The sequence below is a fragment of the Harpia harpyja genome, assembly GCF_026419915.1.
Source record: "Harpia harpyja isolate bHarHar1 chromosome W unlocalized genomic scaffold, bHarHar1 primary haplotype SUPER_W_unloc_1, whole genome shotgun sequence".
NCBI classification, from domain to species: domain Eukaryota; kingdom Metazoa; phylum Chordata; class Aves; order Accipitriformes; family Accipitridae; genus Harpia; species Harpia harpyja.
The window spans coordinates 228611-256334 of record NW_026293183.1 but is presented as its reverse complement, the minus strand read 5'-3'; the positions used below and the strand labels follow the sequence as shown (position 1 = coordinate 256334).

Below are 27724 nucleotides of genomic sequence, written 5' to 3'. Positions count from 1 at the left end.
GTGTGGTGTGTGTGGAGAGGAGGGGAGGGGAGGGGGGGTCCGTGCCTCAGTTTCCCCACCCCACCTCGGTCCCTCCCCCGTGACGTGGGGGGCGGGGGCTAGCGGCACCGGGGACACGGGCAGCAGCACCCACCCGGGGCTGGGGGTACTCACTAGTGACCAGCACCCACAGCCGAGGCCGATGGCGAGGACAATGTCCAGTTCCTGCGGACGGTGAGTTGGAGGGTACTGGGGGGAACTGGGAGGAGATACTGGGGGGAGGGTAGCGCTGGGGAACTGGGAATGGGGGAACTGGGAGATACTGGAGGGGGTAGAGGCGGGGGGGTGTCTGGGGATACTGGGGGAACTGGGGGGGCACTGGGGAGACAGGGCTGGGGATACTGGGGGGACTGGGGAGAGGGGAATGGGGGAACTGGCCGATACTGGGGGGGAGAGCTGGGGGGTCTGGGGATACTGGGGGGCTCAGATCTGGGGAACTGGGGGGGGTACTGGGGAGACAGGGCTGGGGATGCTGGGGGAGCTGAGGAGAGGGGAATGGTGAAACTGGGAGCACTGGGGGACAGGCACAGGGGGGACTGGAGGGGGGCGGTAAGCGAGGACTGGGAGGGGCTGTTTGGGGGGGACACACACCAGCCTGAAACTGGGAACACTGGGAGGGACTGGGACGGGGTGGCGGGGGGCAGCTCCCAACCCCCCCAGCATTGCAGGGGGGTCCAAGGTGGGGTGCAGGGGGGGTGTGTGCTCGCCCCCCCCCCCCACCTGTCCCTGGGGCCGCGTGTGCTCCCAAAAAAAGCAACGTGCAAAGCCGGGGGAGGAGCAGCTGCTGGGGGGGCGGAAACCAGATTTCCCCCCCCCCCCCCCCCCCCCCCCCCGGGGGGGGATATGGGCCGGACGCCGGGGGGGGCGGTTTGGAGGTGGGGGGGTGGCCCAGTTCAGTTCCTTCCTTCGTCCCAATTCTCCCAGTTTGTCCTCAAAACTGGGCTGGGACCCCGGGGGGGGCGCCGAGTTGCTGTTAATAACCGCCCCCCACCCCCCCGAGAGGGGGACATGGGCACCCCACTATCACCCGGCAGGGGGGACAGGAGGACCCCCTGGCACGGACCCACAGTGGTCGGTGGTGGGGTGTCCCCCCCCCCCCCCCCCCCCCGAACGTGCCCCCTGACCTGGCCATCTGCTGCTTCGTGCTGGAGCAGTCGCTCTTGGTGCGGGCAATGCAGGAGATGTTGGCCAACAGCTCCGAGACAGGGGCGAGGTGGGTCGGGTGGGGTCTGGGAGGGGGTCCCAACCCCCCGTGACCCCCCCCTTCTATCTCTCTCCCATGCCCACCCCAGGGGGTCAACCTGGATAAGTGGGTAGGTGTCACTGTGGTGCAGTGACCCCCCTCCTCATCCTTACCTTCAGCCTCATGCTCCTCTGCACACCCCCCCCCAAACTGTCCGGGGGGGCTCTGCCGCCCCCCCACCCCCGCATGGACCCAGGCATCCGGGTGTGCCCCCCCCCCCCCAAGCCTGCAGCCCCCGATTCCGCATGGATCCCACTGCAGACCCCCAGGTGTGAGCACAGGGGTGCACGGCTCTGGCATGAGGGACGTGCAATGCACAGGGTACCCCGACATGAGGGGTGTGCAAACGCACGGAATACCTTGACACAGGTCTTGCACGAGGGCCGTGTGACACATGGCATACCCCAACATGGGTCTCGCACAAGGGCCATGCGTTGCTCGGGTTACCACATAGCCTGGGGTGCCGCCAGCCTGCAGCAGCCCCCTGGGATGGTGGGGGGGGAAGGTTCAGGGGGTCCCCACTGACCCCCCCATCCGGCCCCCCCCCCCAAGTCATCACAGGGCGGGGGGCACCGGACGCTGCTCTATGATCATGCCATCCTCCTGCGGCATTCCCACAGCGGCATGGTGAGTTGGGGGGGGGCCCGGGGGGGGACCAGGGGGCTGGGGACTCCCATAACAGGGTTGTCCCCCCCAGTACCTGAGCTGCCTCACCACCTCCTGCTCCGTCACTGACAAACTGGCCTTTGATGTGGGGCTACAGAAGGACATGGCCAGTAAGGGGGGGGCCTGAGGGGCTCGGAGGGGCCCTAAAGGCTTATGGGGGGGGTGGCAGGGCCTTTAGGGGTCCCCTTGGGTTATGGGGGGGGAATCCTGATGGGCTTTAGGGGGTTGAAGGTTGGGGGGAGTCACCCTGGGGTTTGGGGGGGCCCTAAAGGCTATGGAGGGGTGGCAGGGTGGGGGGGATTTGGGGGTCCCATTGGCTTATGGGGGGGATCCTGATGGGCTTTAGGGGGTTGAAGGTTGGGGGGGGTCCCTGTGGGGTTTGGGGGAGTCACCCAGGGTTTGGGGGGTCCCCATGGGGAGGTCCCACATCTGGTGTCCTGCGTCCCCCGGGGGGGGGAGTCCCTATGGGCCCTGGGGGGGTGATAAGTTGGGGGGGGTGTCCCCCAGGGGTTTGGGGGCCCTGGAGTGCCCCCCTGACGACCCCCCCCGCAGGCGAGGCGTGCTGGTGGACCATGCACCCCGCATCCAAGCAGCGCTCAGAGGGCGAGAAGGTTCAGGTGGGCAACAACCCTCATCCTCGTCAGCATCTCCTCCGAGCGCTACTGGTGAGGGGGGGCATGGGGCTTTGCATGCGCACGAGTGAGCACTGGTGCACAAGTGAGCACCAGCGTGCAAGGACTGTGCACAAAGGCTGTGCAAGCGTGCACCACCGAGCCATGCTCTGCTCCCCCAGGCTCCCCATCCTCATATGAGCCCTTGCACGCGTATCGGGGGGGTTCTGTGTGTTGTGGGGGGTGTCATGGGCCCAGACGCCTGTCCCCCCCTGTGACACATGTGTCCCCAGCACCTCTCAATGGCGAGCGGGGAGCTGCAGGCAGACACCTCCTTCATGCAAACCCTCTGCAACATGAACCCCATCTGCTCTGGCTCGGAGGAAGGTGGGTGCTGGGGGGGGGGGGTACCCCAGGGTGGGTGAAGGGGACCCTAGGGTCCATCCCCCCCGACCCCCCTCCCTTTGGGTGTCCCCAGGCTACGCGATGGGTGGCCACATCATGCGTCTCTTCCACAGCCACATGGATGAGTGTCTGACCACCTCTGCACTGGAGCAGGGTGAGAAGCGCAGGTGGGGGGGCCCGGACCCTGGGTGTCCCCCCCTGGGGTGGGGGGGTGGCAGGGGGTCCCTGTCCCCGTCCCCTCGGTGTCCCAACCGGCCATGTCCCCGCAGCAGCATGGTGAACTACGAGGGAGGAGCCGTTTGCACCCATGCTTGGTCCCTTTGGCACCTGGAGCCCCTGCACATCAGGTATTGGGGGGGGGGGGGGGGGGTTCCCGGAGGGGGGGGGGTCCCTGTGCTGCTGTCCCCGTGTCACAGCCCCCTGAGGTGACCCTGCAGCCCAGCCTGTTGGCCCGGCATCCCCACGTTACATCCCCGGGGGTCCCCGTGAAGCGTCCCCGCATCCCCCAACCACATCCTTGGGATGTGTCCCTGCATCCTCACCCCATGTCCTCCATGTCCCCTTGTTCCTGCCACCCACCCCTGCACTGTGTCCCCTGTGTCCCCATGTCCCCACGAGGCATCCCCGTGTTCGTCCCTGTGACCCATCCCTGCATCCCTACACTGCGTCCCCACATCCCTGTGACCCATCCCTGTGCCCATGCTGCATCCCCCATGACCCATCCCTGCACCCCTGTGTCCACCCCTGCATCCCCACCTTGTGTCCCCATGTCCCCGTGACCCATCCTGCATCTCCATGCTGTGTCCCCTGCATCCCTGTGTCCCCGTAGCGCATCCCTGCATCCCGATGCTGTCCCCATCACCCATCCCTGCGTCCCCTGACCCCCCGGTGACCCATCATGTGTCCCCCCCCAGCTGGAGCGGGAGCCACCTGAAGTGGGGCCAGCCCTTCCGCCTGCAACACATCACCACAGGACGTTACCTGGCGCTGACAGAGGACAAGGCCTGGCCGTGGTGGAGGCAGCTGCCGCCAACATCTGTGCCTCCACCTTCTGCTTCCGCATCTCCAAGGTGGGCAACAGGGACGGGGGGGTCCAGCCAGGGTGAGGGGGAGACCCGGTGTTGGGGGGCGTGGGGTGGTCTGGGTGTCCCCGAGGGATGGGGTGACTCGGTCACTGGGTGCCCTGGGGTGGGGGGTGGTCTCTGGTCTGTCCCTGTTTGGGTCCCCATCCTGGTCCTCATCCCCAGGCCAGTTCGCATCCTCGTCCCATCCCTGTCCTGGTCCCCGTCCTGGTCCCCATCCCAGTCCTGTCCCCATCCTGGTCCCAGCCTGATGCTGGTCCCCATCCCAGTCCCCCTGTGGGTCCCTGTCCCCTGTGGGTCCCCATCTCAGTCCCATCTGTGGGTCCCCATGAAGGTCCTGGTCCCCATTCCTGTCCCCATCACCATCCCCATCCTGGTCCCTGTCCCCATCCCTGTCCCTGTGAAGGTCCCAGTCCCCATCCCTGTCCCCATCCCGGTCCCCGTGTGGGTCTCCACCCCCATCCCTGTCCCCATGAAGGTCCCGGTCCCCATGTGGGTCCCCATTCCAGTCCCATCTGTGGGTCCCTGTCCCCATACCTGTCCCCATGAAGGTCCTGGTCCCCATCCCCATGTTGGGTCCCCATCCCCGTCCCCGTGAAGGTCCCGGTCCCCATGTGGGTCCCTATCCTGGTCCCCATTCCAGTCCCATCTGTGGGTCCCCATCCCTGTCCCTGTGAAGGTCTCGGTCCCTGTGTGGGTCCCTGTCCCCATCCTGGTCCCTGTTCCCGTGAAGGTCCCGGTCCCCATGTGGGTCCCCATCCTGGTCCCCATTCCAGTCCCATCTGTGGGTCTCCATCCCCGTCCCTGTGAGGGTCTCAGTCCCCTTCCCTGTCCCCATGAAGGTCCCTGTGCCGGTCCCCATCCCAGTCCCATCTGTGGGTCCCTGTCCCTATCCCTGTCCCTGTGAAGGTCTCTGTCCCCACCCCCATCCCCATCCTGGTCCCCATGTGGGTCCCCATCCCTGTGCGGGTCCCCTGACACCCCCACCCCCCCCACCCCCCCCCCCCAAACAGGAGAAGCTGGAGGTGGTGGCCAAGCGGGATGTGGAGGGGATGGGGACCCACAAGATCAAGTACGGGGAGTCCCTCTGCTTCGTGCAGCACGTGGCCAGCGGGCTCTGGCTCACCTACGCCGCTGCTGACACCAAGGCCATGCACCTTGGGCTGCTCAAGAGGAAGGTGAGGGGCTTGGGGGGGGGGCTGCTGGGGCATCTCTGGGGGGGCTGTAGGGGAGGGCTGGGGTCTTTGGGGGTCTCTGAGAGGCACTAGGGGGTCTCTAAGGGGTCTTTGGGGCATCTCTGGGCAGGCTGGGGGGGGGTCCTGGGGTCTTTGGGGCATCTCTAAGGGGTCTATGGAGATTCTTTGGGGGTTGTGGGGTCTCTGGGGGGCTTGGGGGGTCTCTGAGAGGCACTAGGGGGTCTCCAGGGGGTCTATGGGGTGTCTTTGGGGGCTATGGGGGTGCTGGGAGGCACTGGGGGGGTACTGGGAGGTTACTGGGGAGCATAGGGCAGGTCTCTGCAAGGCACTGGGCTACATTGGGGGTCTCTGGGATGTCGGGGGGGGTTCCCCTCACTGACCACCACCCGTGCCCCCCCCCCCCAGGCCATACTGCACCAGGAGGGACACATGGATGATGTGTTGTCCCTCACCTGCTCCCAGTGTCAGGAATCGCAGGCTCGCAGGCAGCATGGATGTCTACAGCACGGCCAGGCTCTATGGGCACTTCATTGGGGGGGGGGTCGTGGGGCTGGGAGGGTGTTATGGGCTGCGGGGGGGGCATGCAGTGGGGCTGGGGGGTCCTGCATGGGTCTGGGGGGGGTATAAGGGGTGGGTGTGGGGTGGGGGGATGTATGGGGCAGGTGGGGATACAGGGACCTGGGGGTGTGTGGGGCTGGCAGGGGGATGTGGGGGGGCTGACTCCATCGTGCCCCCCCCCCCCAGGAGCCTGGACAGCCTGAGTGGGAGGGGCAGAGGGGTCCCCCCTGTTATAGACGCTCGTGACAAATTGGAGGAGCCAATTTGTATTAAATGACAAGATCGAATTTATTAGCAAGCGATAAGAGAGCAAAACAGCGCTGGGCGGCCGGGGAGACAGTGCTCCGCCAAAGGCTCACGCCGAAAATGGGGAAGAGTCCCTTTATTTATACAGTTTCTAGTTTCTGTCTACGTGACGGCTCGTATCTTCGGCTGGTATCTTCTGCATTGTGTGTGCGTTTGCGCCGTCATTTGTTTGTTAGGTGGAACCTCTTTCGTTAATCATCGGTACTTAACTGGATACTGTGGTTTTAGATAAGCGAGGAATGTCTCTACCCCCACATGCGATTTCATGAACAAAGTTAACCAGTTCATTACACCCCCCCACCCATGCTGCCCATCGCCGCCATCATCCTGAGCCTGCAGGACCTGATCGGATATTTCCAGCACACACCCCCCCCCCGGCCAAGCTGCAGCACGAGCAGCGGCAAAGCCGGCTGCGGGCCCTGCGGGGCCGCCAGAACCTCTTCCAGCAGGAGGTGGGACCCCCCTCCCGGGGCTGGGAGGGGTCCTGGGGCTGGGGGCCACAGGGGGGATGCACGGGGTCCCCAGAGCTTGCTGGGGGGCTCGTGAGGTCACTCAGGGTTGGCCATGGGGCTGGTGGGGGGAGGTTTGGGGGGGGCACAGCGTGACCCTCCCCATGGCCTCAGGGCATGATCACGCTGGTGCTGAACTGCATCCACCGCCTGAACGTGTACAGCACGGCTGCCCACTTTGCCGAGTTTGCTGGCAAGGAGGCAGCTGCCTCCTGGAAGAAGATCGTCAACTGCTCTATGAGCTGCTGGGTGGGCAGATGGGGGGATGGGGGGCGGGATGGGGGGCTGTGTGGTGTGGTAGGGGATGCTATGGGGCAGGATGGGGGCTATGGGGCAATATGGGGTGCTATGGGGTGCTACAGGGTGCCATGGGGTGAGCAGGGGCTGGTGCCCGGGGCAGTTGGGGGTGCTGTGGGTCCCTGACGCCCCCCCCCAGTCAGTGCCCCCCAGCCTTGCTTATCCAGGGGAACCACACCAACTGCGCCCTCTTCTCCACCAACCTGGACTGACTGGTCAGCGAGCTGGACTGGCTGGAGGCCTCCTTGGGTCAGCGGGGGCCTCGTGGGGGGCTGAGGACCCTCAAATGGAGCTGGAGTCCTTGCATGGAGCTGAGGACCTTCGTAGGGAGCCAGAGACCCTTGCATGAGGAATGGGACCCTCCTATGGGTGTAGGGACCCTGCTATGGGGCTTGGGGTCCCTCCCGCAGGTATCCTGGAGGTGCTGTACTGCGTCCTCATCGAGAGCCCCGAGGTCCTCAACATCATCCAGGAGAACCACATCAAGTCCATCATCTCCCTCCTGGACAAGCACAGCTGCAACCACAAAGTGAGGAGGGGGTCCCCTCCTTTGGGGGGGGGCATGCACATGTGTGTGCAGGTGTGTCCGTGTGTCGTGTCCCCCCCCTCTCCCAGGTGCTGGACGTGCTCTGCTCCCTCTGCATCTGCAACGCCATGGCCGTCTGCTCCAACCAGAACCTCATCACCAAGAACCTCCTGCCCTGGCGGGACCTGCTGCTCCAGACCGGGCTGGTCAACTACGTCACCAGGTAGGTGAGGGGACCTTGGTGGGGGTGGGGGTCTTGGGGTGCTCCTGGTTGTTCTTAGGGTGCTCCTGGGGGACTTGGAGGGGTCCTGGAGCATCCTGGAGGGCTCCTGGGTGCCCTAGGGATTTTCCTGGGGGTCTTGGGGTGCTCCTGGGGGGTCCCTGACACTGACCCCCCCCCCCCCGCCACAGCATGCGCCCCAACATCTTCCTGGGGACGCACGAGGGCTCGACACAGTACAGCAAGTGGTACTTCGAGGTGGCAGTGGAGTGGGTGCAGCCCTTCCTCATGGCGCAGCCCACCCACCTCTGGGTGGGCTGGGCGGCAGCCAGGGGCTACAGCCCCTACCTGGGGGGGGGCGAGGGCTGGGGGGGCAACGGCGCCGGCGCCGACCTCCACCTCTGGACAGGTATGGCCTGCCCAGACCCCCCTTGTGCACGTCCCCTCGTGCACACCCTCCTAAGCCCCTTTCTCCCATGCCCCCGCTCCCTTGCACGCCCCTGGAGCTGCCTTTGCACACCCCCATAAATCCTCTTTGCACACCCGGCGTGTCCCCTGTCCCCTGGTGTCACAGCGTGTCCCCTGGTGTACCCCCCGATGTGTCCCCAGTGCCACGGCACATGCCACAGCACATCCCCTGGTGTGGTGCCTCTCCCCTGGTGTGTCCCCCACCACCGTCACAGTGTGGCCCCCTGTGTCCCTCCGTGCCCCCCCCGGTGCCACGGTGTGTCCCACAGGTGGGGGTGGCATGGACAGTGGCCTCGCCGCAGCGGTGGGTGCTGGGTGCCAGGGACATGGTGAGCTGCTGCCTGGACCTGGGGGTGCCCAGTGCCTCCTTCCGCGTCAATGGCTGCCCCATCCAGGGTGTCCTGGAGAGCTTCAACCTTGACACCCTTTTCTCCCCCGTCACCAGCTTCTCCGCCGGTGTCAAGTGAGGCTGTGGGGGGGTCCTGTCCTGTCCCCCCCCCAGCCCGTCTCGGGGTCATGGAGGGGTTGTGGGGTGCTGAGGGTACCCCAGGGTCTGCGGTCCTCTGCTTGCTGGGGGATGCTGGGGAGGGGTAATGGGGGGGCATGCTGGGGGGTGGGGGGGGGTACCCAGGAGTCTGTGGTCCTCTGGTTGCTGGGGGATTTGGGGGGGGGGGGTGCTGGGGGGGCTTCTAGGGGGGTGCTGGGGGGCTGGAGGGATGCTGGGGGGGTGCTGGGGGGGATCTGAGGGACTAGAGGGATGCTGGGGGGTGGGGGGGATGTTGGGGGAGCTGGAGGGATGCATTGGCCTTGTTGGGGGGGGGGGATGCCTTGGGACCACGAGGGGCTGGGGGATCACTGCACGGGGGATGCCGTGGGTCTGGGGCCCATGCCTCTGCTGTGTGTCGTCCCCCCCCAGGCTGCAGTTCCTGCTGGGGGGCCGCCATGGGGAGTTCCAGTTCTTGGCCCCCCCCGGGTACTCGCCCTGCGCCGAGGCCCTGCTGCCCCGCGAGTGCCTGTGCCTGGAGCCCATCAAGGTGTATCAGGGCAAGGGACCCCCCGGCACCCGCAGCCTCCTGGGGCCCACCCAGGCCCTGCCCCACACCGCCTTCACCCCCTGCCCTGTGGACACTCTCCAGGTGGGGGCAGGGGGGGAGGGGCGTTTGGGGGTGGAGGGGGACTTGGATGGGGGTTTTGGGGTGCTGGGTGGTTTGGGGGGCTTGGATGGGGGCTTGGAGTGGGTTTTTGGGGTGCTGGGGGACCTAGGAGCTTGGATGGGGGTTTTGGGGTGCTGCGAGGTTCGGGGGGCTTGGATGGGGGTTTTGGAGTGCTGGGGGGTTTGGATGGAGGTTTGGGGTGCTGGGGGGGTGGTTTGAGGGGCTGGGGGGTTTGGATGGGGGTTTGGGGTGCTGGGAGATGGAGAGGGCTAGGGGTGTCCAGCTAGAAGTTTGGGGTGCTGGAGGCTGGGGGGATTTGGGGGGCTGGTTTTGGGGTCCCCGCCTGGGGCTGTGCCCCCCCCTTTGCCTGTGCACCCCCACCAGATTGTGCTGCCCCCCCCACCTGGAGCACATCTGGGAGAAGCTGGCGGAGAACATCCACGAGCTGTGGGCCCTGACCCACATCAAGCAGGGCTGGACCTATGGCCCCGTGAGTCCTGGGGACCCCCCCGGGGCCCCCCAGCACCCCCAGAGCCTCTGGGGTGCAGTGGGGCCCCCCGGGATGGACAGACCCCCCCCGAGCCCCCTGAGTGCCCCTGGGGTTGCGGTGAGGACCCCCTGAGCATCCCCAACCTTCCTGGGACCCCTGAGCCCCCCTGGGGTGCAATGAGCCCCCCCCGACCCCCCCAATCCATCTGGGGTGCAGTGGACCCCCCGGGATGGGCAGACATCCCCCCCGAGCCCCCCAGGTGCTCCTGGGGTGTGGTGGGACCCCCTGAGCCCCTCAACCCTCCTGGGACCCCCCTGAGCCCCCCCTGACCCCGCTGGGGCACAGTGGGACACCCTAGTGCCATAGCAGGGCCCCCCCCCCTCCATCCCCACTAGGGTTTGGGGTCCCCCGGGGGGGGATGCTGACCCTGTGGCCCCCCAGATCCAGGACAACAACTGGCAGCTGCACCCCTGTGTGCTGAGCTTCCACAGCCTGCCTGAGCCCGAGTGGAGCTACAACCTCCAGATGTCAGGGGAGACCCTCAAGTGGGGGGGGGGGGTTGGGGGGTCATCGTGGGCCTGGGGGGCTGGGAAGAGGAGCTGGGGCTGGGTTTTGGGGTCCCCCCCCCTTGCCATATCCCCCTAGACTGGTGTATTGGCTTTGTGTGGCAAGGTTTTGGTAGCGGGGGGGGGGTTACAGGGGTGGCTTCTGTAAGAAGCTGCTGGAAGCTTCCCCTGTGTTCAAGAGAGCCCATACCAGCCGGCTCTAAGACGGACCCGCCGCTGGCCAAGGCCGAGCCAATCAGCGATAGTGGTAACGCCTCTGTGGTAACATTTTTAAGAAGGAAAAAAAAAGTTGGGACAGATGTAAACGGCAGCCGGAGAGAGGAGTGAGAACATGTAAGAGAAACAACCCTGCGGACACCAAGGTCAGTGAAGAAGGAGGGGGAGAAGATGCTCCAGGCGCCAGAGCAGAGATTCCCCTGCAGCCCGTGGTGAAGACCATGGTGAGGCAGGCTGTCCCCCTGCAGCCCAGGGAGGTCCCCGGTGGAGCAGATATCCACCTGCAGCCCGGGGAGGACCCCACGCCGGAGCAGGTGGGTTCCCGAAGGAGGCTGTGACCCCGTGGGAACCCCGCGCTGGAGCAGGCTCCTGGCAGGACCTGCGGATCTGTGGAGAGAGGAGCCCAGGGAGCAGGTTTTCTGGCAGGACTTGTGACCCCGTGGGGGACCCACGCTGGAGCAGTCTGTGCCTGAAGGACTGCACACCGTGGAAGGGACCCATGCTGGAGCAGTTCGTGAAGAACTGCAGCCCGTGGGAAGGACCCACGTTGGAGAAGTTCGTGGAGGACTGTCTCCCGTGGGTGGGACCCCACGCTGGAGCAGGGGAAGAGTGTGATGAGTCCTCCCCCTGAGGAGGATGAAGCGGCAGAAAATAACGTGTGATGAACTGACCGTAAACCCCATCCCCGTCCCCCTGTGCCGCTGGGGGGTTGGTAGAGAATCCGGGAGTGAAGTTGTGCCCAGGAAGAAGGGAGGGGTGGAGGGAAGGTGTTCTGAGATTTGGTTTTTATTTCTCATTACCCTACTCTGGTTGATTTGTAATAAATCGAGTTAATTTTCCCCAAGCTGAGTCTGTTTTGCCTGTGACGGTAATTGGTGAGTGATCTCTCCTATCCTTATCTCGACCCACAAGCTCTTTGTTATATTTTCTCTCCCCTGTCCAGCTGAGGAGGGGGAGTGATAGAACGGCTTTGGTGGGCACCTGGTGTCCAGCCAGGGTTAACCCATCACAACTGGGCTGGGTTTTGGGGTCCCCCCCTTGCCATATCCCCCTAGACTGGGCTAGGGCTGGGTTTTGGAGTCCCCCATCACTCTGTGCCCCCCCCCCCCCCCCCGACTAGACTGAGCTGAGTTTGGGGTCCCCCCCTTTGCCATGTCCCCCCAAAATGGGCTGGGGGGGCTGGTTTTGGGGCCCCCCCTCATGCTGTGCCCCCCTGGTAGGGCTGAGCTGGGTTTTGGGATCCCCCCCATGCTGTGCCCCCCTGGCAGGGCAGGGGGCTGAGTTTTGGGGTCCCCCCTCACCCTGTGCCCCCCCCAGACCCTGCTGGCACCGGGCTGCCATGTGGGCATGGCTGACGAGAAAGCAGAGGAGAACCTCAAAAAGATCAAACTCCCCAAAACATGTGTGGGGGGTGGACCCCTAGAGCTGCTGGGGATGGGGTGGGGGGCTTGGGTTTTGGGGGAGTCCCAGTTTGGGGGGGGTGTTTTACTGGTTTGGGGGGGATGTGGGGGTCTTTGTCAGGGAGGTGATGGGTTGGGGGGGGAGTCCTGGTTGGGGGGTCCCCAGTCAGGGGTTCCTGATGGGGGGTGTGTCCCTGGTTGGGGGTCTGCAATGTGGGGGGTCCCAGTCAGGGTTCCCCTGGGTTGGGGTCTTTGGCTGGGGGTCCCCAACTGGGAGTCCCTGTTTGGGGTCCCAGTCAGGTGTCCCCTGGGTCAGGGGTCCTTTTGGGGGGGGGTCCCTGGTTGGGGGGAACTCCCAGGTAGGGGGGGGGGTCCCAGTTGGGGTCCCCTGGCTTTGGGGTCCTTGGTCGGGAGAGCTCCCAGGTAGGGGGGAACCTTGTTTGAGGTCTCAGGGGGTCCCAGTCTAGGGTCACTGGCAAAGTGTCTGGGGGGGGGGTGCCTGCGGGGGGGGGGGTCTCAGGCGGTGCCCCCCCCAGGTATGTGATGTCCAACAGGTACAAGCCGGCGCCACTGGACCTGGCGCACATGAAGCTGACACTGGTGCAGCTGACGCTGGTCGACCGCCTGGCTGAGAACGGGCACAACGTCTGGGCCCGCGACCATGTCCAGCAGGGCTGGACCTACAGCACCCTCCAGGTGCGGTTGCTCTGGTCCCTGTGTCCCTTTGCCCACATCTCCCTATGCTTAGGGTTGGGGTTCCTCTGTGCCCCCCACTATGTCACTGTGCCCATGGCTGTGGGTGCTCTGTGCCCCCTTGTCTCCATATCCAGGGCTGTGGGTACCCCCTTGTCCCCATGTCTGTGTCCCCACGCCCACACTGGCGGTGTCCCCACATCCCCATGCCCACGGCGGTGGTGTCCCCGTGTCCCTCCCATCCCCAGGACATCAAGAACAAGTGGAACCTGCAGCTGGTGCCCTACCACCTCCTGGACAAGTGCACCAAGACAACGAACCGGGACAGCCTGTGCCAGGCTGTGCATACCCTGCTCGGCTATGGTTACAACATTGAGCCCCCCGACCAGGAGAGCTGCGAGTGCCTGGCTGGGGGGGGGGGTAGGGCTCCATTTTGGGGGTGCAGGGAGGAGGCAGGGTGCCATTTTGGGGAGCAGAGAGGGTGCAGGGTGCCCTTTGGGGGTGCAGGGAGGAGGCAGGGTGCCCTTTGGGGGGTGCAGGGTGCTCTTCAGAGGTGCAGAGAGGTGCAGGGTGCTGTTTGGGGGTGCAGGGTGCTCTTCAGAGGTGCAGGGAAGATGCAGGGTGCCATTTGGGTGCACAGGGGGCCCTTTGTGGGTGCAGGGTGCTGTTTGGGGGAGCTGAGAGGGTGCAGGGTGCTCTTCAGGGGTACAGGGTGCAATTTGTGGGTGCAGAGCTGATGTAGGGTGCTGTTTTGGGGTTCAGGGAGGAGGCAGGGTGCCATGGGGGGGTGCAGGGTGCTGCAGGGGTGCCAATACCCCGTTGTCCCCCCAGCCGCCCAGGGGGTGCCATGGGGCCGGGTGGGCAAGTCACGCATCTTCCGGGTGGAACGGGGCTACGCGGTGTGGGCCAGCAAGTGGTACTTCAAGTTCGAGGCCATCACCACTGGGGAGATGCGGGTGGGCTGGGCCCGTCCCCACCTGCACCCTGACACCGAGCTGGGTGCCGATGACCTCACCTACGTCTTCAATGGGCCCCGGGTGAGACCCCCAGAGTCCCTCTGGGACCCCCATACTCCCTTGGGACCCCCATAGCCCCTGACACCCCAGGTCCCCCCATTGCCCCATGTCCCCTCTGGTCCCCAAATGCCACCTGTGCCCCAGGTCCCCTGGGACCCCCCATGCCCCTGGTTGTCCCTGGGTCCCCCCTGGTCCCCCATTGCTCCAGGTCCTCCCTGGTCCCTAAATGCCACCATCACCCCCAGATCCCCATTGCCCCCCCCAGGTCCCCTGGGTCCCCAATTGTCCCTGGTCTCCAGGTGCCCCCTGGTCCCCCCAGGTGCCCCAAGTGCCACCAATGCCCCAAGTCCCCTGGGTCCCCCATTGCCCTTGATGCCTCAGGTCCCCCCTGCTCCCCAAATGCCACCGTCCCCCCAGGTCCCCTGGGTCCCCCATTGCCACAGGTCCCCCCCGGCCGTGTTCCCCCCCCCCAGGCACAGCGCTGGCACATGGGCAGCGAACCCTTCAGCTGGACCTGGCAGGCAGGGGACGTGGTGGGCTGCATGATCGACCTGACCGAGAGCCACATCACCTTCACCCTCAACGGCGAGGTCCTCATCAGCGACGCTGTCTCCGAGCTGGCCTTCAAGGACTTCGACATGGGCAAGGGTGAGTTGGGGGGGGTCCGACGGGGGGGGTGGTCCAGGCGCTGACCCCCCCATCCTGCCATAAGCTTCGTGCCAGTGTGCAGCCTGGGGCTGGAGCAGGAGGGGCGGCTGAACCTGGGGCAGGAGGTGGGCAGCCTGCGGTTCTTCAGCATCTGCGGGCTGCAGGAGGGCTATGAGCCCTTCACCATCAACATGAAGAGACCCATCACCCTCTGGTTCAGCAAGAGCCTCCTCCAGTTCATCCCAGTGCCCCCTGACCACCCTCAACTGGAGGTCAGGGGATGGGGAAGGGGGACCCGGGTGGGGTGGGGTTGGTCCCATGGGAGTTACAGGGGGCAGGGGAGTCCTCTGGTGTGTGAGGGTCCCTGGGGGTGGGTGATGCATGGTGCCGGGGGGTCCCTGGTCCCCAGGGCTGGGTGATGCATGGTGCTGGGGGGTCCCTGGGTGCAGGGGGTCCCTGAGGGTCCCCAGGGCTGGGTGATGCACATCTCTGCAGAGTCCCAGGGTGTAAGGGGTCCTCAATCCCTGTGTGTCCCCAAGTTAGTGATGCATGTTGTTATGGGGGTCCCCAATACCTGAGGGTCCCCCCCCAGTGGGGTGATTCCCATCCCTGATGGGTACCTGATCCCTGTGGGTCCCTGGGATGGGGTGATGCCTGACCCCAAGGGCTCCCCAGTGCCCAAGTATCCCCACAATGGGGTGATGCCTGTCCCCGAGGGGTCCCTGATCCCTGTGGGTCCCCCATCCCCATGGGTCACCACCCCTGCCGTGACACCTCGCCGGGGGCCCCACAGGTGACTCAGATGGACGGGATGGTGGAGACACTGCCATGCCTGTGGCTGGCCCACCGAGCCCCAGCTCCCTGGCTGCGCCACCCGAGCTCCTCTTCCTCCACCTCCCCGTCCAGTTCCACCCTTGCTTCTGCTGCACCCCCGGGGCCACCCCCTTGCCCCAGGCCCCCCCGAGCCACCCGAGGATGTCATCCCCTCTCCGAATTTGAGCACCTCTGTCGCTCAGCCGGGCCCTGGCACCCCGAAGGCGAGGGCGAGAAGGGGCCTGGGGGGGGGGGGGTCCGGCCACCCTGGCCTCCTGGGACCAGCCCCATGTCAAGAACGAGAAGGATGCAACCACTGAGAAGGGCGAGACCCGGAGGGGGTGAGTGGGGGTGGGGGAGTCCCACAGCAGGGTTAGGGGAGGCATTGCCCCATCCCAGGGTTTTGGGGTGCACGGGGGGGGGGGGCATTGTCCCATGGTGGGGTCCTGGGAGACACGGCTATGAGGTGAGCAGGACCATGGGGTGTGTGGGGCCAGGTGCCCCCCAGGTTCCTGTTCAAGGCCAGGAAGATGCCCTTCATGCCCCCCCTGCGGTGCCCACTGTCCCCTGCCTTGAGGAGGATGTGGTCCCCGACAAGCGCAATGACCCTGAGGTCATCATGAGCACCACCACGGTAGGTGGGGGGGTGGCTCCTTTTGGCACCCTGACCCCTACCCTAGCACCCTGCTGTCCCCATCCCGGCAGCCCGTGGTCTCCATCCCTATCTCCCATCCCCTGTAATCTGCACCCCTGTCCCCATCCTGGTCCCCCATCCCCACATCCCTGTCTCTATCCCTGTCCCCCACCCCTGTGGTCTCCATCCCTGTCCCCCATTCCTGTCTCCATCCCTGCATCCCTGTTCCCCTCCCATCCCTGTCCCCCCTCCCTACGGCCCCCCCCCGACCTCTCTGCCCCCAGTACTACTACTCGGTGCGGATCTTCATGGGGCAGGAGCCCTCCAGTGTCTGGGTGGGCTGGGTGACCCCAACTTCCACCAGCATGACCCCACCTTCGACCTCTCCTGCGTCCACACCATCACCGTCACCATGGGCGATGACAAGGGCAGTGTGCGCAACAGGTAACATGGGGTGGGTGGGTGGGGCATCGGGGATCCGGGGCAGGGGGGGCAATGGGGAAGAGGCGCCCCAAACTGGGATCCCCAAACTGGGATCTCCAGGGGGTGATGGGGAAGGGGTTCAGGACCTGGGGGTCCCTTGAGGGGACAATGGGGGAGGTTGCCCCTCCCAGCCCACCCTCCCCCCCAGCATCAAGCGGAGCAACTGCTACATGGTGTGGGGGGGGAGTTCGCCAGCACCATGCAGCAGGCACGGGTCAGCCACACCGACCTGGTCATTGGCTGCCTGGTAGACCTGGCCACCGGCCTCATGACCTTCGCCAACGGCAAGGAGATCAACACCTTCTTCCAGGTGGGATGGACCCCCCCCCCGCACCCCCCCCCTTGCACCCCCATGGCCCCCCACGTGGGCTGGGGCGGGTTCCATCACCATCCCAGGGGCTTGGCATCTCCATCCCTGGTCTCAGTGCCTTCATCCGTGCAGGTGGAACCCAACACCAAGCTCTTCCTGGCCGTCTTTGCCCTCCCCACCAGCCAGAACATCATCCAGTTTGAGTTGGGCAAGCTCAAGGTGACACCTGGGTCCCCCCCCAGGTCACCCTTGGGGGAGGTAGTGGGGTCTATGGGGAGATAGTGGGGTCTGGACCAAGGGAAGCTGGACCCCTGTGCGTGCTGGGGGTCTTTGGGTCTAGACCCAGGAGAACTGGGATCACTGGGGAGATAGTGAGGTCTATGGAGGGTTGTGGGGTCTGTAGGATGGACCAAGGAGAACCTGGGGGTCTCGGGGAGGAGGGGGAGGGCAGCAGGCATCCCAGATGCCCAGGTCCACCCCATCTCACACCCCCCGTGCCCCCCCCCCCAGAACATCATGCCCATCTCGGCTGCCATGTTCAGCAGTGAGTGGAAGAACCCAGAGCCACAGTGCCCACCGCGCTTGGCCATCCAGCTCCTGACGCCCGTCACCTGGAGCTGTATGCCCAATGAGTTCCTGGGCATGGAGACCACCCGCCTGAGCGAGCGACAGGGCTGGGTGGTGGAGTGCACCGAGCCCCTTGTCATGATGGCCCTCCACATCCCCGAGGAGAACAGGTCGGGGACCTCTGTCCTCCCCATCGCCACCCCAGGGGACCCCAGCATCCTGGTGTCCTGCCACCCAAGGGACCGAGGTGTCCTTCCCCCAGGAGACCCTGATGTTTTGCCCCAGGGGACCCTGGCATCATGTCCCAGAGGACCTGCATGTCCTGCTCCCAGGGGACCCCGATGTGTCCCAGCCCCAGGGGACACCCATATGTCCTGCCCTGAGGGGACCCTGATGTTGTGTCCCACCTCCTGGGTGCCCAGGGGTCCTGTCCCCTGGGGATCTTGGTGTTGTACCCCCAGGAGACCCATCCCCAGGGAATCTAGGTGTTGTACCCCCAGGGAACGTGGGGGTCTGGTCCCTGGGGGACCTAGTCATCCCATCCCCAGGGGACCTGGGGACCTGTCCCCAGGGGACCTAGGTGTCATACTCCCAGGGGTCCCATCCCTGGGAGACCTCGGTTTTGTACCCCCAGGGGACCCTGGGGTCCCATCCCTTGGGGACCTAAGTGTTGTACCCCCAAGGGACCCCGAGGACCCACCCCCAGGGGACCTAGTCATCACACCCCCAGAGCCCCCAGAGGTCCCATCCCCAGGAGACCTTGGTGTCGTGTCCCCAGGGGTCCCGTCCCCAGGGGTCCCATCCCCAGGAGACCTGTCCCCAGGAGACCTGGGGGTCCTGTCCCCAGGAGATCCAGGTGTTGTGTCCCCTTGGGTCCCATCACCAGGAGCCCCAGGTGTCTCGTGCTGACCCCTGTGTCCTCCCCCAGGTGCATCAACATCATGGAGCTGTTGGAGCAGCTGGACCTGCTGCGGTTCCAGTGGCACACGCTGAAGCTGTACTGCGCCATCTGCACCCTAGGGAACAACCGGGTGGCCCACGCGCTCTGCAGCCACGTGGACCAGGCGCAGCTCCTCTTCACCATCGAGAGCCCTGAGCTGCCGGGACTGTTGCGTGCTGGCTACTACGACCTGCTGCTGGCCATGCACCTCGATGCCGCCCAGCACACTCGCGCCTCCATGAGCACTGAATTCATCATCCCCATGACTGAAGCCACCAAAAGCATCACCCTCTTCCCCGATGGTGGGCGAGCGCCCAGACCCCCTGGCGTGGGTCCCAGCACCTGTTTGCGACCCCAGCCCTATTTTGCTGAACCTTGTTTTGTCTTGGTGGCTGGCAGCGGGCAGGTGCCACTCAGTCCCAGCATTCCCTTGGGGGCTCGGGCCATCAGGATGCTGGTGGAGGCGGTGGCCGGGGGGGGACCCTACGCCCGGGACCTGGTGGGCGGCAGCATGGAATTCCAGCTGGTGCTGGTGTCGGCACTGCTGGCTGTGGGCGCGCTGGGGGACAGGGACGTGCGCCGTGTCCTCCGGATGATCGAGCCCAGGGTCTTTGGGGAGCCCCGGCAGGAGCCCCCAGCTGATGGCGAGGAGGAGGAGGTGTGGAGGAAGGCCATTGAGGTGGAGGAGGAGGAAGAGGAAGGGCTGGAGGAAGGGCTGCTGCAGATGAAGCTGCCTGAGTTGGTCAAGCTGCAGGTGAGGTGACCCTCCCGGGGGGTGTCACAGCCCTGGGTGGGCCACGTCCCCTCCCTGGGGTGCCTGTCCCCATGTCCCCTTCTTTGGGTGCAGCCACTGTCCCCAGCTTCCATCCTCAGGGACCCCCAGGGGCGTCCCCAATTCCCCCCAAGCTCCACTCCCACTTCCCCAGTCATCCCAGTTGACAGCATCCCTGGGGCCCCCCCTTGTCCCTCACCCCCCCCTACTTTGGGGACCCATGTGTCCCTCACCGCTGATGCTGCGGGCGCAGATGTGCAACCTGCTGCAGTACTTCTGTGAGTGGGAGCTGCAGCACCGTGTCAAGGCCATCATTGCCTTAGAGCAGCATGTGGAGCGGCTGCAGCGCGACCAGCGCCGCTGCTACAGGCAGCTGATGCGGGCACTCACCATGTCGGCCGCCGAGACCGCCCAGCGCACCCGCAAGTTCTGCTCGCCACCCCAAGAGCAGGTGGGGGGCGGCCACGGAAGAGGGACACCCATGGGGATGACCATGGGGTTGAGTGTGGGAAGCCGGGACATGCGTGGGGACTGGGGACACCTGTGGGACATGCACGGAGACATGCACAGGGATGTGTGTGAGGATGTACATGGGAAACCAGGACTTGCACAGGGACATGGGACACCCACAGGGGGACCCACATGGGGACTGGGGACACGCATAGGGAATGGGGACACCCATGGGGATGTGCACGGGGAACTGGGACCTACATGGGGACACCTGCAGGGACATGCATGGGGGGGTGTGTGGGAAACAGGTGCAGGGACAAGGACATGCAGAGGGAAACAGGGACATGTATGGGGACACGGGGATGTGTGTGGGGTGATGGCTGACCCTGGTGTCCCCCCGTGTCCTCCCATGTGTTCCCCCCCCCCAGATCAACATGCTGCTGCAGTACAAGGGAGGGGCAGATGAGGAGGAGTGCCCGAGGACATCTGTGATGAGCTCCTCGACTTCCACAACCTGCTGGCATGCTGTGGTGAGACAGGACCCCCCCCGGGCACAGGGACCCCCAGGGGCACGGGAACACCCCAATCCTGGTGGTGGGGGGACCTCCTATCCCAAGACCCACTGGGGACAAGGGAACACCCCCATCCCAGGGGCACAGGGACCCCCACCCAGGGTATGGAGACCCCCCACCCCACTGGGGACATTGGGGGACCCCCGATCCTGGGGGCACGATGACTCCCCTTTTAAGGCCCCGCCCCCCCCGATGTAAGGGGAATGCAGGGTCACTCTGTGCAACGGGAACCCCTGTCCTGGGGTGCGGGGACCATCCAGGGGTGCGGGGGCAGCTCCCGGGACAGCCACAGAGACCCCCCCAGGGCATGGGGATCCCCATCCAGGGAGCCCAGGGACCCCCAGGAGCATGGGACAACCCCCCCGCTTTGGGGACATGGCCCCCCCCCCCCGACCCCCCCATCCCCCCCAGGCATCGAGCTGGCGGGTGAGGAGGAGGAGGAGATGTCCATGTGGCAGCGGCTGCTGGGGCTGGTGCAGAAGGTGGCGGGGCTCTGGGGGACGGCGGCAGAGAAGGAAGCACCCCCCGAGGAGCCACCAGTGCCCAGTGAGGGGGGACGGGGGGGTGGGATGGGGTGGCCCCCGGGTGCCCACTCAGGTGTCCCCAGGTCGTGGCCAGGCTGTCCCCAAGGTGCCAACTGAGGTGTCCCCCAAGGCATGGCTTGAGCCATTGCCAACCAAGGTGTCCCCAAGGTGGTGGTGGGCTCGGGCTGTGCCAACCTGTCCCCAAGTCACCACCCATATAGAGTTGTCCCCAAGAGCATGGCCAGGCTGTCCCCAAGGTGCCACCCATCTAGAGTTGTCCCCAAGGTGCCAACCAAGGTGTCCCCAAGGCAGTGGCAGGCTCGGGCTGTCCCCAAGGCAGTGGCAGGCTCGGGCTGTCCCCAAGCCACCACGCAGCCATCCCCGTCCCCATGGGTGTGCCACAGCTCTCCGCCGTTCATTCCCCAGGCACGCTGCAGGAGCTGATCTCGCAGATGATGGTGCACTGGGCGCAGGAGTCCTTCATCCAGAGCCCCGAACCGGTGCGCGCCATGTTCAGCCTCCTGCACTGGCAGTACGACAGCCTGGGGGAGCTGGTGCGCGCCCTCTCCAAGGCTTACACCATCAGCACCCTCTCAGTCCCCGACACCACTCCCTCCTCATCGTCCAGATGGGCCCCGAGGAGGAGAACCTCATGATCCAGAGCATCGGGTGGGTGCCTGGAGCGTGCCGTGGGCACCCCGCATCCCCATCCAGCCCCCATATCCCCCCGAGGCACCCTGCACAACCCCCACAGGCACCCCACATCCCCATCCAGCACCCTGTGTCCCCTGCATCACCTCCAGACACCCCACATCCCTGTCCAGCACCCTACAATCCCCCCTGACACCCCACAACCCCCTCCAGCACCCCCTGTCCCCTTCCTGTACCTTGTACCCCCCAGGCACCCCACGTCCCCTCCCTGGGCACCCCATGTCCCTCTGTGTCCCCCAGGCACCCCCTGTCGTCCCCCCCCAGGCACTTGCTGCCCTCCCAGCACCCCATATCCCACCCTGAGCACCCTCTCTCCCCCCTGGCACCCCCACATGTCCCCAGGGCACCCTGCTTTCCCTACCCTGGGCACTCTCTGGACACCCAGGCACCCTGCAGTGACCCCCCCCCCCCCCCCCCCTGTGTCCCCTTTTGCCCCCCCCCAGGAGCATCATGAACAACAAGGTCTTCTACCAGCACCCCAACCTGATGCAGGCACTGGGGATGCATGAGACTGTCATGCAGGTGATGGTCAGCATGCTGGGTGGTGGCGAGTCCAAGGTGAGCCCCCTCCCCTGGATGTCCCCAACCCTATGTGTCCCCTCCAGTGGCCTCTGACCCCCCCGGTCCCCCCGCCTCTTCCCCAGGAGATTCGCTTCCCCAAGATGGTGACCAACTGCTGCCGCTTCCTCTGCTACTTCTGCCGCATCAGCCGGCAGAACCAGCGCTCCATGTTCGACCACCTCAGCTACCTGCTGGAGAACAGCAGCATTGACTTGGGTGAGCTGTCACCCCCTGTCCCCTCCCTGCCACCCCTGCCCTGCCTGCTGCCAGCAGCATCCCTGGAGAGATGAGTCCTCCTTGTCCCCTGCATCCCCCAGTCTGGCACCCTGGGGTCCCTGCACCCCCTTGCATCCCAAATTTGGCACCCTGGGGGGTCCCTGTATCCTGTTGTACCCCCCAACCTGGTACCCTGGGGGTGTCCCTGCACCTCCTGATCCCAGCCTGGCTCCCCAGCCCCCCAGCAGCCCAAGGTGCCCACAAGCCGTGTCCCCCTGCCCCGTGTCCGTGCACCCTAACACCCCCACACACACACCACCACCTCCCCCCCCTAAGGCATGCAGGGCTTGACACCCCTGGATGTGGCAGCTGCCTCTGTTGTCGACAGCAACGAGCTGGCACTGGCCCTGAAGGAGCAGGACCTGGAGAAGGTGGGTACCCTGGGGACTGGGGGGAATGTGTCCCCCTGTGTGAGGTGGGTGCCCGCCGCAGGTGGTGATGTACCTGGCGAGCTGCGGGCTGCAGAGCTGCCCCATGCTGCTCTCCAAGGGGTACCCTGACATCGGCTGGAACCCCTGCGGGGGCGAGCACTACCTCGACTTCCTCCACTTCGCCATCTTTGTCAACGGTGAGTGTGTGTGTGGGAGGTGTCCCCCTCTGTGTCCCCCCCATATCCCCTCCCTGGGGGGGTCCCTGTGTGCCCATCCTGGCACCTTGGGGGTCCCTGCACCCCCATGTCCCCATCTGTGCCCTCCTGGGAGTCTCTGTGTCCCCATCCTTGGCCCCCCCCAGGGTGCCTGCACCCCCATGTCCTCCCCAGCCTGGCACCCTGGGGGTCCCTGCGTCCCCTCACCTGGCACCCTGGGGGTCCCTGTGTCCCCATCCTGGCACCCTGGGGGTCCCTGCCCATCCCCGGGGGGGTCCCTGGCAGCCCACTGGTGCTGCAGGGGAGAGTGTGGAGGAGAATGCCAACATGGTGATGCAGCTGCTGATCTGGCAACCTGAGTGCTTCGGGCCGGCGCTGCGGGGCAAGGGGGGCAGCAGGCTGCTGGCTACCATCCAGGACGCCCTCCACATCGCCCAGGACCCTGCCCGCGATGGGCCCACCGGCAGGAGGGAGCGGCAGCGGGAGCCGTGCGTGGGACAGGGATGGGAGGGGAGGGGATGGGGGGGGCCGCTGGGGTGGGCACGGCCGGGGGGCGGCTGGGGCTGCAATCGCCCTTGTCCCCAACCCTGCAGGGATGCCGGGGGTCCCCGTGTCCCCATGATGCCCCCATCCCCTGACCCTGCTGTCCCCCTATGTCCCCATGCTGCAGGGATGCTGGGGTCCCTGCAATGCTCCCTCATCCCCTGATCCCCCCTGTCCCCATGCTACAGGGATGCTGGAGGTCCCCACACCAGGGTGATGCCTGGTGGTCCCTCACCCTGTGGTCCCCATGCTGTTGGGATGCTGGGGGTCCCCGCGATGCCCCCCCACCCCCCTGTCCCCCACAGGTTTGGGGGCAAAGAGCCACCCGAGGAGAACCGGGTGCACTTGGGCAACGCCATCGTGTCCTTCTATGCTGTCCTCATCGACCTGCTGGGTCGCTGTGCCCCCGAGATGCATGTAAGGAGCTGGGGGGACACACATGAGGGGACACAGCAGGGCCAGGCCCGGTGTGACCCCCCCATCTCACTCCCCAGCTGATCCAAGCAGGCAAGGAGGAGGCTCTACAGATCCAAGCCATCCTCTGCTCCCTCGTACCCCTTGAGGACCTGGTGGGCATCATCAGCCTCCCCCTGCAGATCCCTGCCCTCGGCAAAGGTGGGTGCCCGCAGGGGGGGCACGGGGTGCTCAGACACACTGGGGGGACATTGGGGTGCCCGGCAGAACAGGGGCTGCGGGGTTGGGGGGGACACAGGGTGTTCAGCTAGACTGGGGGGGGACACCAGGCTTGGGGGGCAGACTGGGGTTCCCAGTCAGACTGGGGGGGGGGGCCACAGGTTTTGGGGGAACAGGGGGATGCCCAGGCAGACGGGGGGCACCGGGGTGATCCAGGGGCAGGCAGCCCCCCTGGAGGGGGGAGTGGGCACAGGCAGGGCTGTGGGCAGGGGTACAGCCCCCCAGGGGGGCACAGGCAGGGTGCAGCCCCCCAGCGCTGCCAGCCCCCCCATCCAGATGGAAATTTGGTGGAGCCGCAGATGGTGGCCAGCTTTGTGCCGGAGCCCACGGTGCTCTTCCTCGACCGTGTCTATGGCATCGAGAGCCAGGAGTTCCTGCTGCACATGCTGGAGGTGGGCTTCCTGCCTGACATGCGGGCAGCTGCTTCCCTCGACACGGTGAGACCCCCTGGCCGGGGCCCTGCCTGACCCCTGGGGTGGGTCTGGGGTCCCCTTAAACCTGCCCTGCCCCATGGGATGGGTCTGGGGTCCCCTAAACCTGCTCTATGGGGTCCCCCAAATCTGCCCTGCCTCATGGCATCCCTTTCCTGTGGGGTCCCTCTGTGGGGTGAGTTGGGGGGGTCCCCCTGCCCCATGGGGTCCTGACACCCCCCCCCTCCAAACCGCCCCCGCCACCAGGCCACCTCCAGCATGACGGGGATGGTGCTGGCGCTGAACCAGTACCTGTGCCTGGCGGTGCTGCCGCTCATCACCAAGTGCGCCCCGCTCTTTGCCGGCACCAAGCACTGCACCATCATGGTGGACTCCATGCTACACACCATCTACTGCCTCTCCTGCGGCCGCTCCCTCACCCTCACCAAGGCCCAGCACAATGTCATTGAGGAGTGCCTCATGGCTCTCTGCCGGTGGGACCCCCAAAACCCCTGTCTCACCCCCACCTATCCCCCCCCCAAGCGTCTCGTGGCCTGGATAAGTGCACTATTCACTGGGTGAAAAACTGGCTGGATGGTCGAGCCCAGAGGGTAGTGGTGAATGGGGTGAAATCCAGTTGGCGGCGGGTCACGAGTGGTGTTCCCCAGGGCTCGGTGTTGGGCCCTGTTCTGTTTAATATCTTTATTGATGATTTGGATGAGGAGATCGAGTGCACCCTCAGCAAGTTTGCAGACGACACCAAGTTGGGAGGCAGGGTCGATCTGCTCGAGGGTAGGGAGGCTCTACAGAGAGATCTGGACAAGCTGGATCCATGGGCTGAGGCCAATCGTATGAAGTTCAACAAGGCCAAGTGCCGGGTCCTGCACTTTGGTCACGGCAACCCCATGCAGCGCTACAGGCTTGGGGAAGAGTGGCTGGAAAGCTGCCCGGCAGAGAAAGGCCTGGGGGTGCTGGTTGACAGCCGGCTGAATATGAGCCAGCAGTGTGCCCAGGTGGCCAAGAAGGCCAATCGCATCCTGGCCTGTATCAGGAACAGTGTGGCCAGCAGGAGCAGGGAGGTGGTTGTTCCCCTGTACTCGGCACTGGTGAGGCCGCACCTTGAGTCCCGTGTTCAGTTTTGGGCCCCTCACTACAGGAAAGACATTGAGCTGCTAGAGCGTGTCCAGAGGAGAGCAACCAAGTTGGTGAGGGGCCTTGAGCACAAGTCTTATGAGGAGCGGCTGAGGGATCTGGGGTTGTTCAGTCTAGAAAAGAGGAGGCTGAGGGGAGACCTTATCGCTCTCTACAACTACCTGAAAGGGGGTTGTAGTGAGGTGGGTGTTGGTCTCTTCTGTCAGATGGCTGGAGATAGGACAAGAGGAAATGGCCTCAAGTTGAGGCAGGGGAGATTTAGGTTAGATATTAGGAAAAATTTTTTTACTGAGAGGGTTGTCAAACATTGGAATGGGCTGCCCAGGGAAGTGGTTGAGTCACCATCCCTGGAGGTATTCAAAAAGCGAGTGGACAGGGTACTCCAGGGCATGGTTTAGGGGGCATGGTTAACGGTTGGACTCGATGATCTGGAAGGTCTTTTCCAACCAACATGATTCTATGATTCTATGCTGGGAGGGGCCCTGGGGAGGGGGCGGTAGGACGAGACTGTGACCTCATCACTGGGTGGGGCCTGGGCCCAAAGGGTGGGGGGTGAAGCCGCGAGAGGATGGGTGACATCACAGCAGGATGGGTGATGCCACCTTGGGGGGGTTGGATGACATCACGGGGGGGGGACGGATGAGATCATGGAGGGATGAGTGCCACCACAAGGGGGATGGGTGACACAGCTGGTTCCTCCTGGGCATAGTCCATGGTAAGGGGGGGTCGGGTTGGGGGTCGGGGGGGGTGTCGGGGGGGCGTCTGCACCCCAACATCCTCCCCCCCTCTCACCCCCGCAGATGGAGTCATCCCCTTGTCCCCCACCATCACCCCCGAGAAGGAGGTCGTCCCCGGGGGGGGGCTTCTACATCGATCCGGGTCACTGCAGGAAGGTTCTCGACCTGGTCTCCAACCAGGAGCCGCCCCAGCAGATCCACCGGGGCAAGGGTGAGAAGTTCACTGTCCCTGACCTGGGAGAGCAGCGAAGGGAAACTGCCTGGCCTCTTTCCAAAAACCACAACAAAAACACAACAAAACCCAAAGAAAATGCAACAAAACGCAACAAACCCCAAGAAAATGCAACAAAACCCCAACAAAGGGGTGAGGGGTTGCTCATCCCCTCGGCAGGGTCCCACTGTTGCCTGCTCTCCTTGCAGAGTGGGACAACTTCCTCAACCACCGGCACCTCGCGGTGGTCCTCTCCCACCCCTTCAGCCTGACGTCCCCCCTGCAGAGGCAGGACCCAGTTAACCGCACCTTGGTGATCTATAGGGTATGCCGCTCCCGTAGAGCCCTTCTGCCACAGCACGCCTCGACGTTATGAGGAAGACAGGCAAGAAGCCGAGCAGCTTCTCGGGGTCTAAGGAGGGGTTCTTCCTCCTCCTCTCTGCAGGTGAGGATCCAGGACACAGCGCTGCGCTCCCATGGCGGGATGAAGCTGATGAAGACCTCCATGGTGCTAAAGGTAAGAGCCTCGCTGGGCAGGGGACAGCACCGCAGGGTCTCGCGGGGGATGGGGCTTGATCTGGATGGATGGACAGGCAGGGTGACCTCCATCCCATGTGCCATAGGGCTACAAGATGGTGCCAGCGTATGTTGGCTGCCCGCTGGGCTAGGCAGTTGGCTTTTGACGCTGCCAGCACCGTCAGGCACGCCGCTGAGCAGAATGAACTCCACTTCGGCTGCCAGCGGCTGGATGCCGAGATGCCGTGTCTCCTCGTCAAGGACAGTGGGACATGGGGTGGGGGGGGCTGACACACAAGGTCCCCAGGGTCCTCTGATGGTCCCCTCTTTCCCCCCACAGAGTTTTACCCTGTCTTTGTGACGCAGACCATGGTCACAAGGGAAACCACAACGGTGAGAGCCGAGCAGTCGAGATGGGAGGGATGGTGATGTTCCCCCCCCCCCGCCCCAACACATGCCGGACCCCAACGGGGACCATCCCCCCCACCCAGAAGGTCATCGGTGGTGGCCCCAACTCGGAGGAGAACATCAAGGGCTACAGAGCTGAGGATGTCCAGAGGTACGACGTGGACAACAGCAGGTAACACCAGGCTGGGGGGGCACCCACCGCCCTTGCCCCCCACCCACTGCCCCTCCCCGAGGGACCCCCTACTGCTCTCCCCCCCCCCCCGGCACGATGTGGAGCCTGATCCGGCAGAGCATCCCAGCTGGTGGCAGCGGAGAAGCCCCCCCACGGGGTTTGGGGGGTCCCGACCCCCCCCCCAGGTCTGCAGTAACCACCCCCCTGCCCTGCCCCCCCCCGAGCTGAACCCACGTCCATGGCAGCTAATGAAGGGCTGGGGAAACGAGCATGCCCTATAGCCGTGTGCGAGGCCAGATGGTCCCACAGCATGCCATACAGCCCCACAGCACACTGTATGTCCCCATGGCATGCCACACATCCCCACAGCATGC

The 27724-nt window shown here is 65.2% G+C and overlaps 1 protein-coding gene across 1 annotated transcript; it reads left to right on the top strand.

Annotated features, from left to right (window-relative positions):
- Nucleotides 1-181: 181 nt before the first annotated feature.
- On the top strand, nt 182-27354 carry LOC128138077 (ryanodine receptor 1-like). The gene is given in 64 exon segments (XM_052779378.1): nt 182-213; nt 1040-1256; nt 1835-1909; nt 1980-2058; nt 2501-2577; nt 2579-2613; nt 2840-2946; nt 3038-3131; nt 3234-3311; nt 3879-3961; nt 3964-4034; nt 5060-5224; nt 5648-5738; nt 6390-6472; nt 6475-6558; nt 6730-6844; nt 6847-6864; nt 7066-7161; nt 7323-7441; nt 7528-7661; nt 7850-8097; nt 8415-8589; nt 9043-9263; nt 9667-9770; nt 10212-10328; nt 11870-11954; nt 12473-12648; nt 12894-13041; nt 13477-13682; nt 14135-14313; nt 14374-14581; nt 15103-15160; nt 15163-15280; nt 15282-15346; nt 15349-15463; nt 15631-15659; nt 15662-15756; nt 16041-16107; nt 16110-16200; nt 16388-16416; nt 16419-16549; nt 16682-16768; nt 17060-17286; nt 18045-18810; nt 19082-19279; nt 19707-19755; nt 19758-19808; nt 20262-20396; nt 20801-20983; nt 20986-21043; nt 21529-21643; nt 21730-21862; nt 22199-22293; nt 22355-22490; nt 22810-23000; nt 23373-23468; nt 23546-23666; nt 24021-24181; nt 24422-24616; nt 26107-26254; nt 26464-26579; nt 26700-26771; nt 26927-27047; nt 27137-27354. Coding segments are annotated over 64 exon segments (8190 nt in total).
- Nucleotides 27355-27724: the final 370 nt, after the last annotated feature.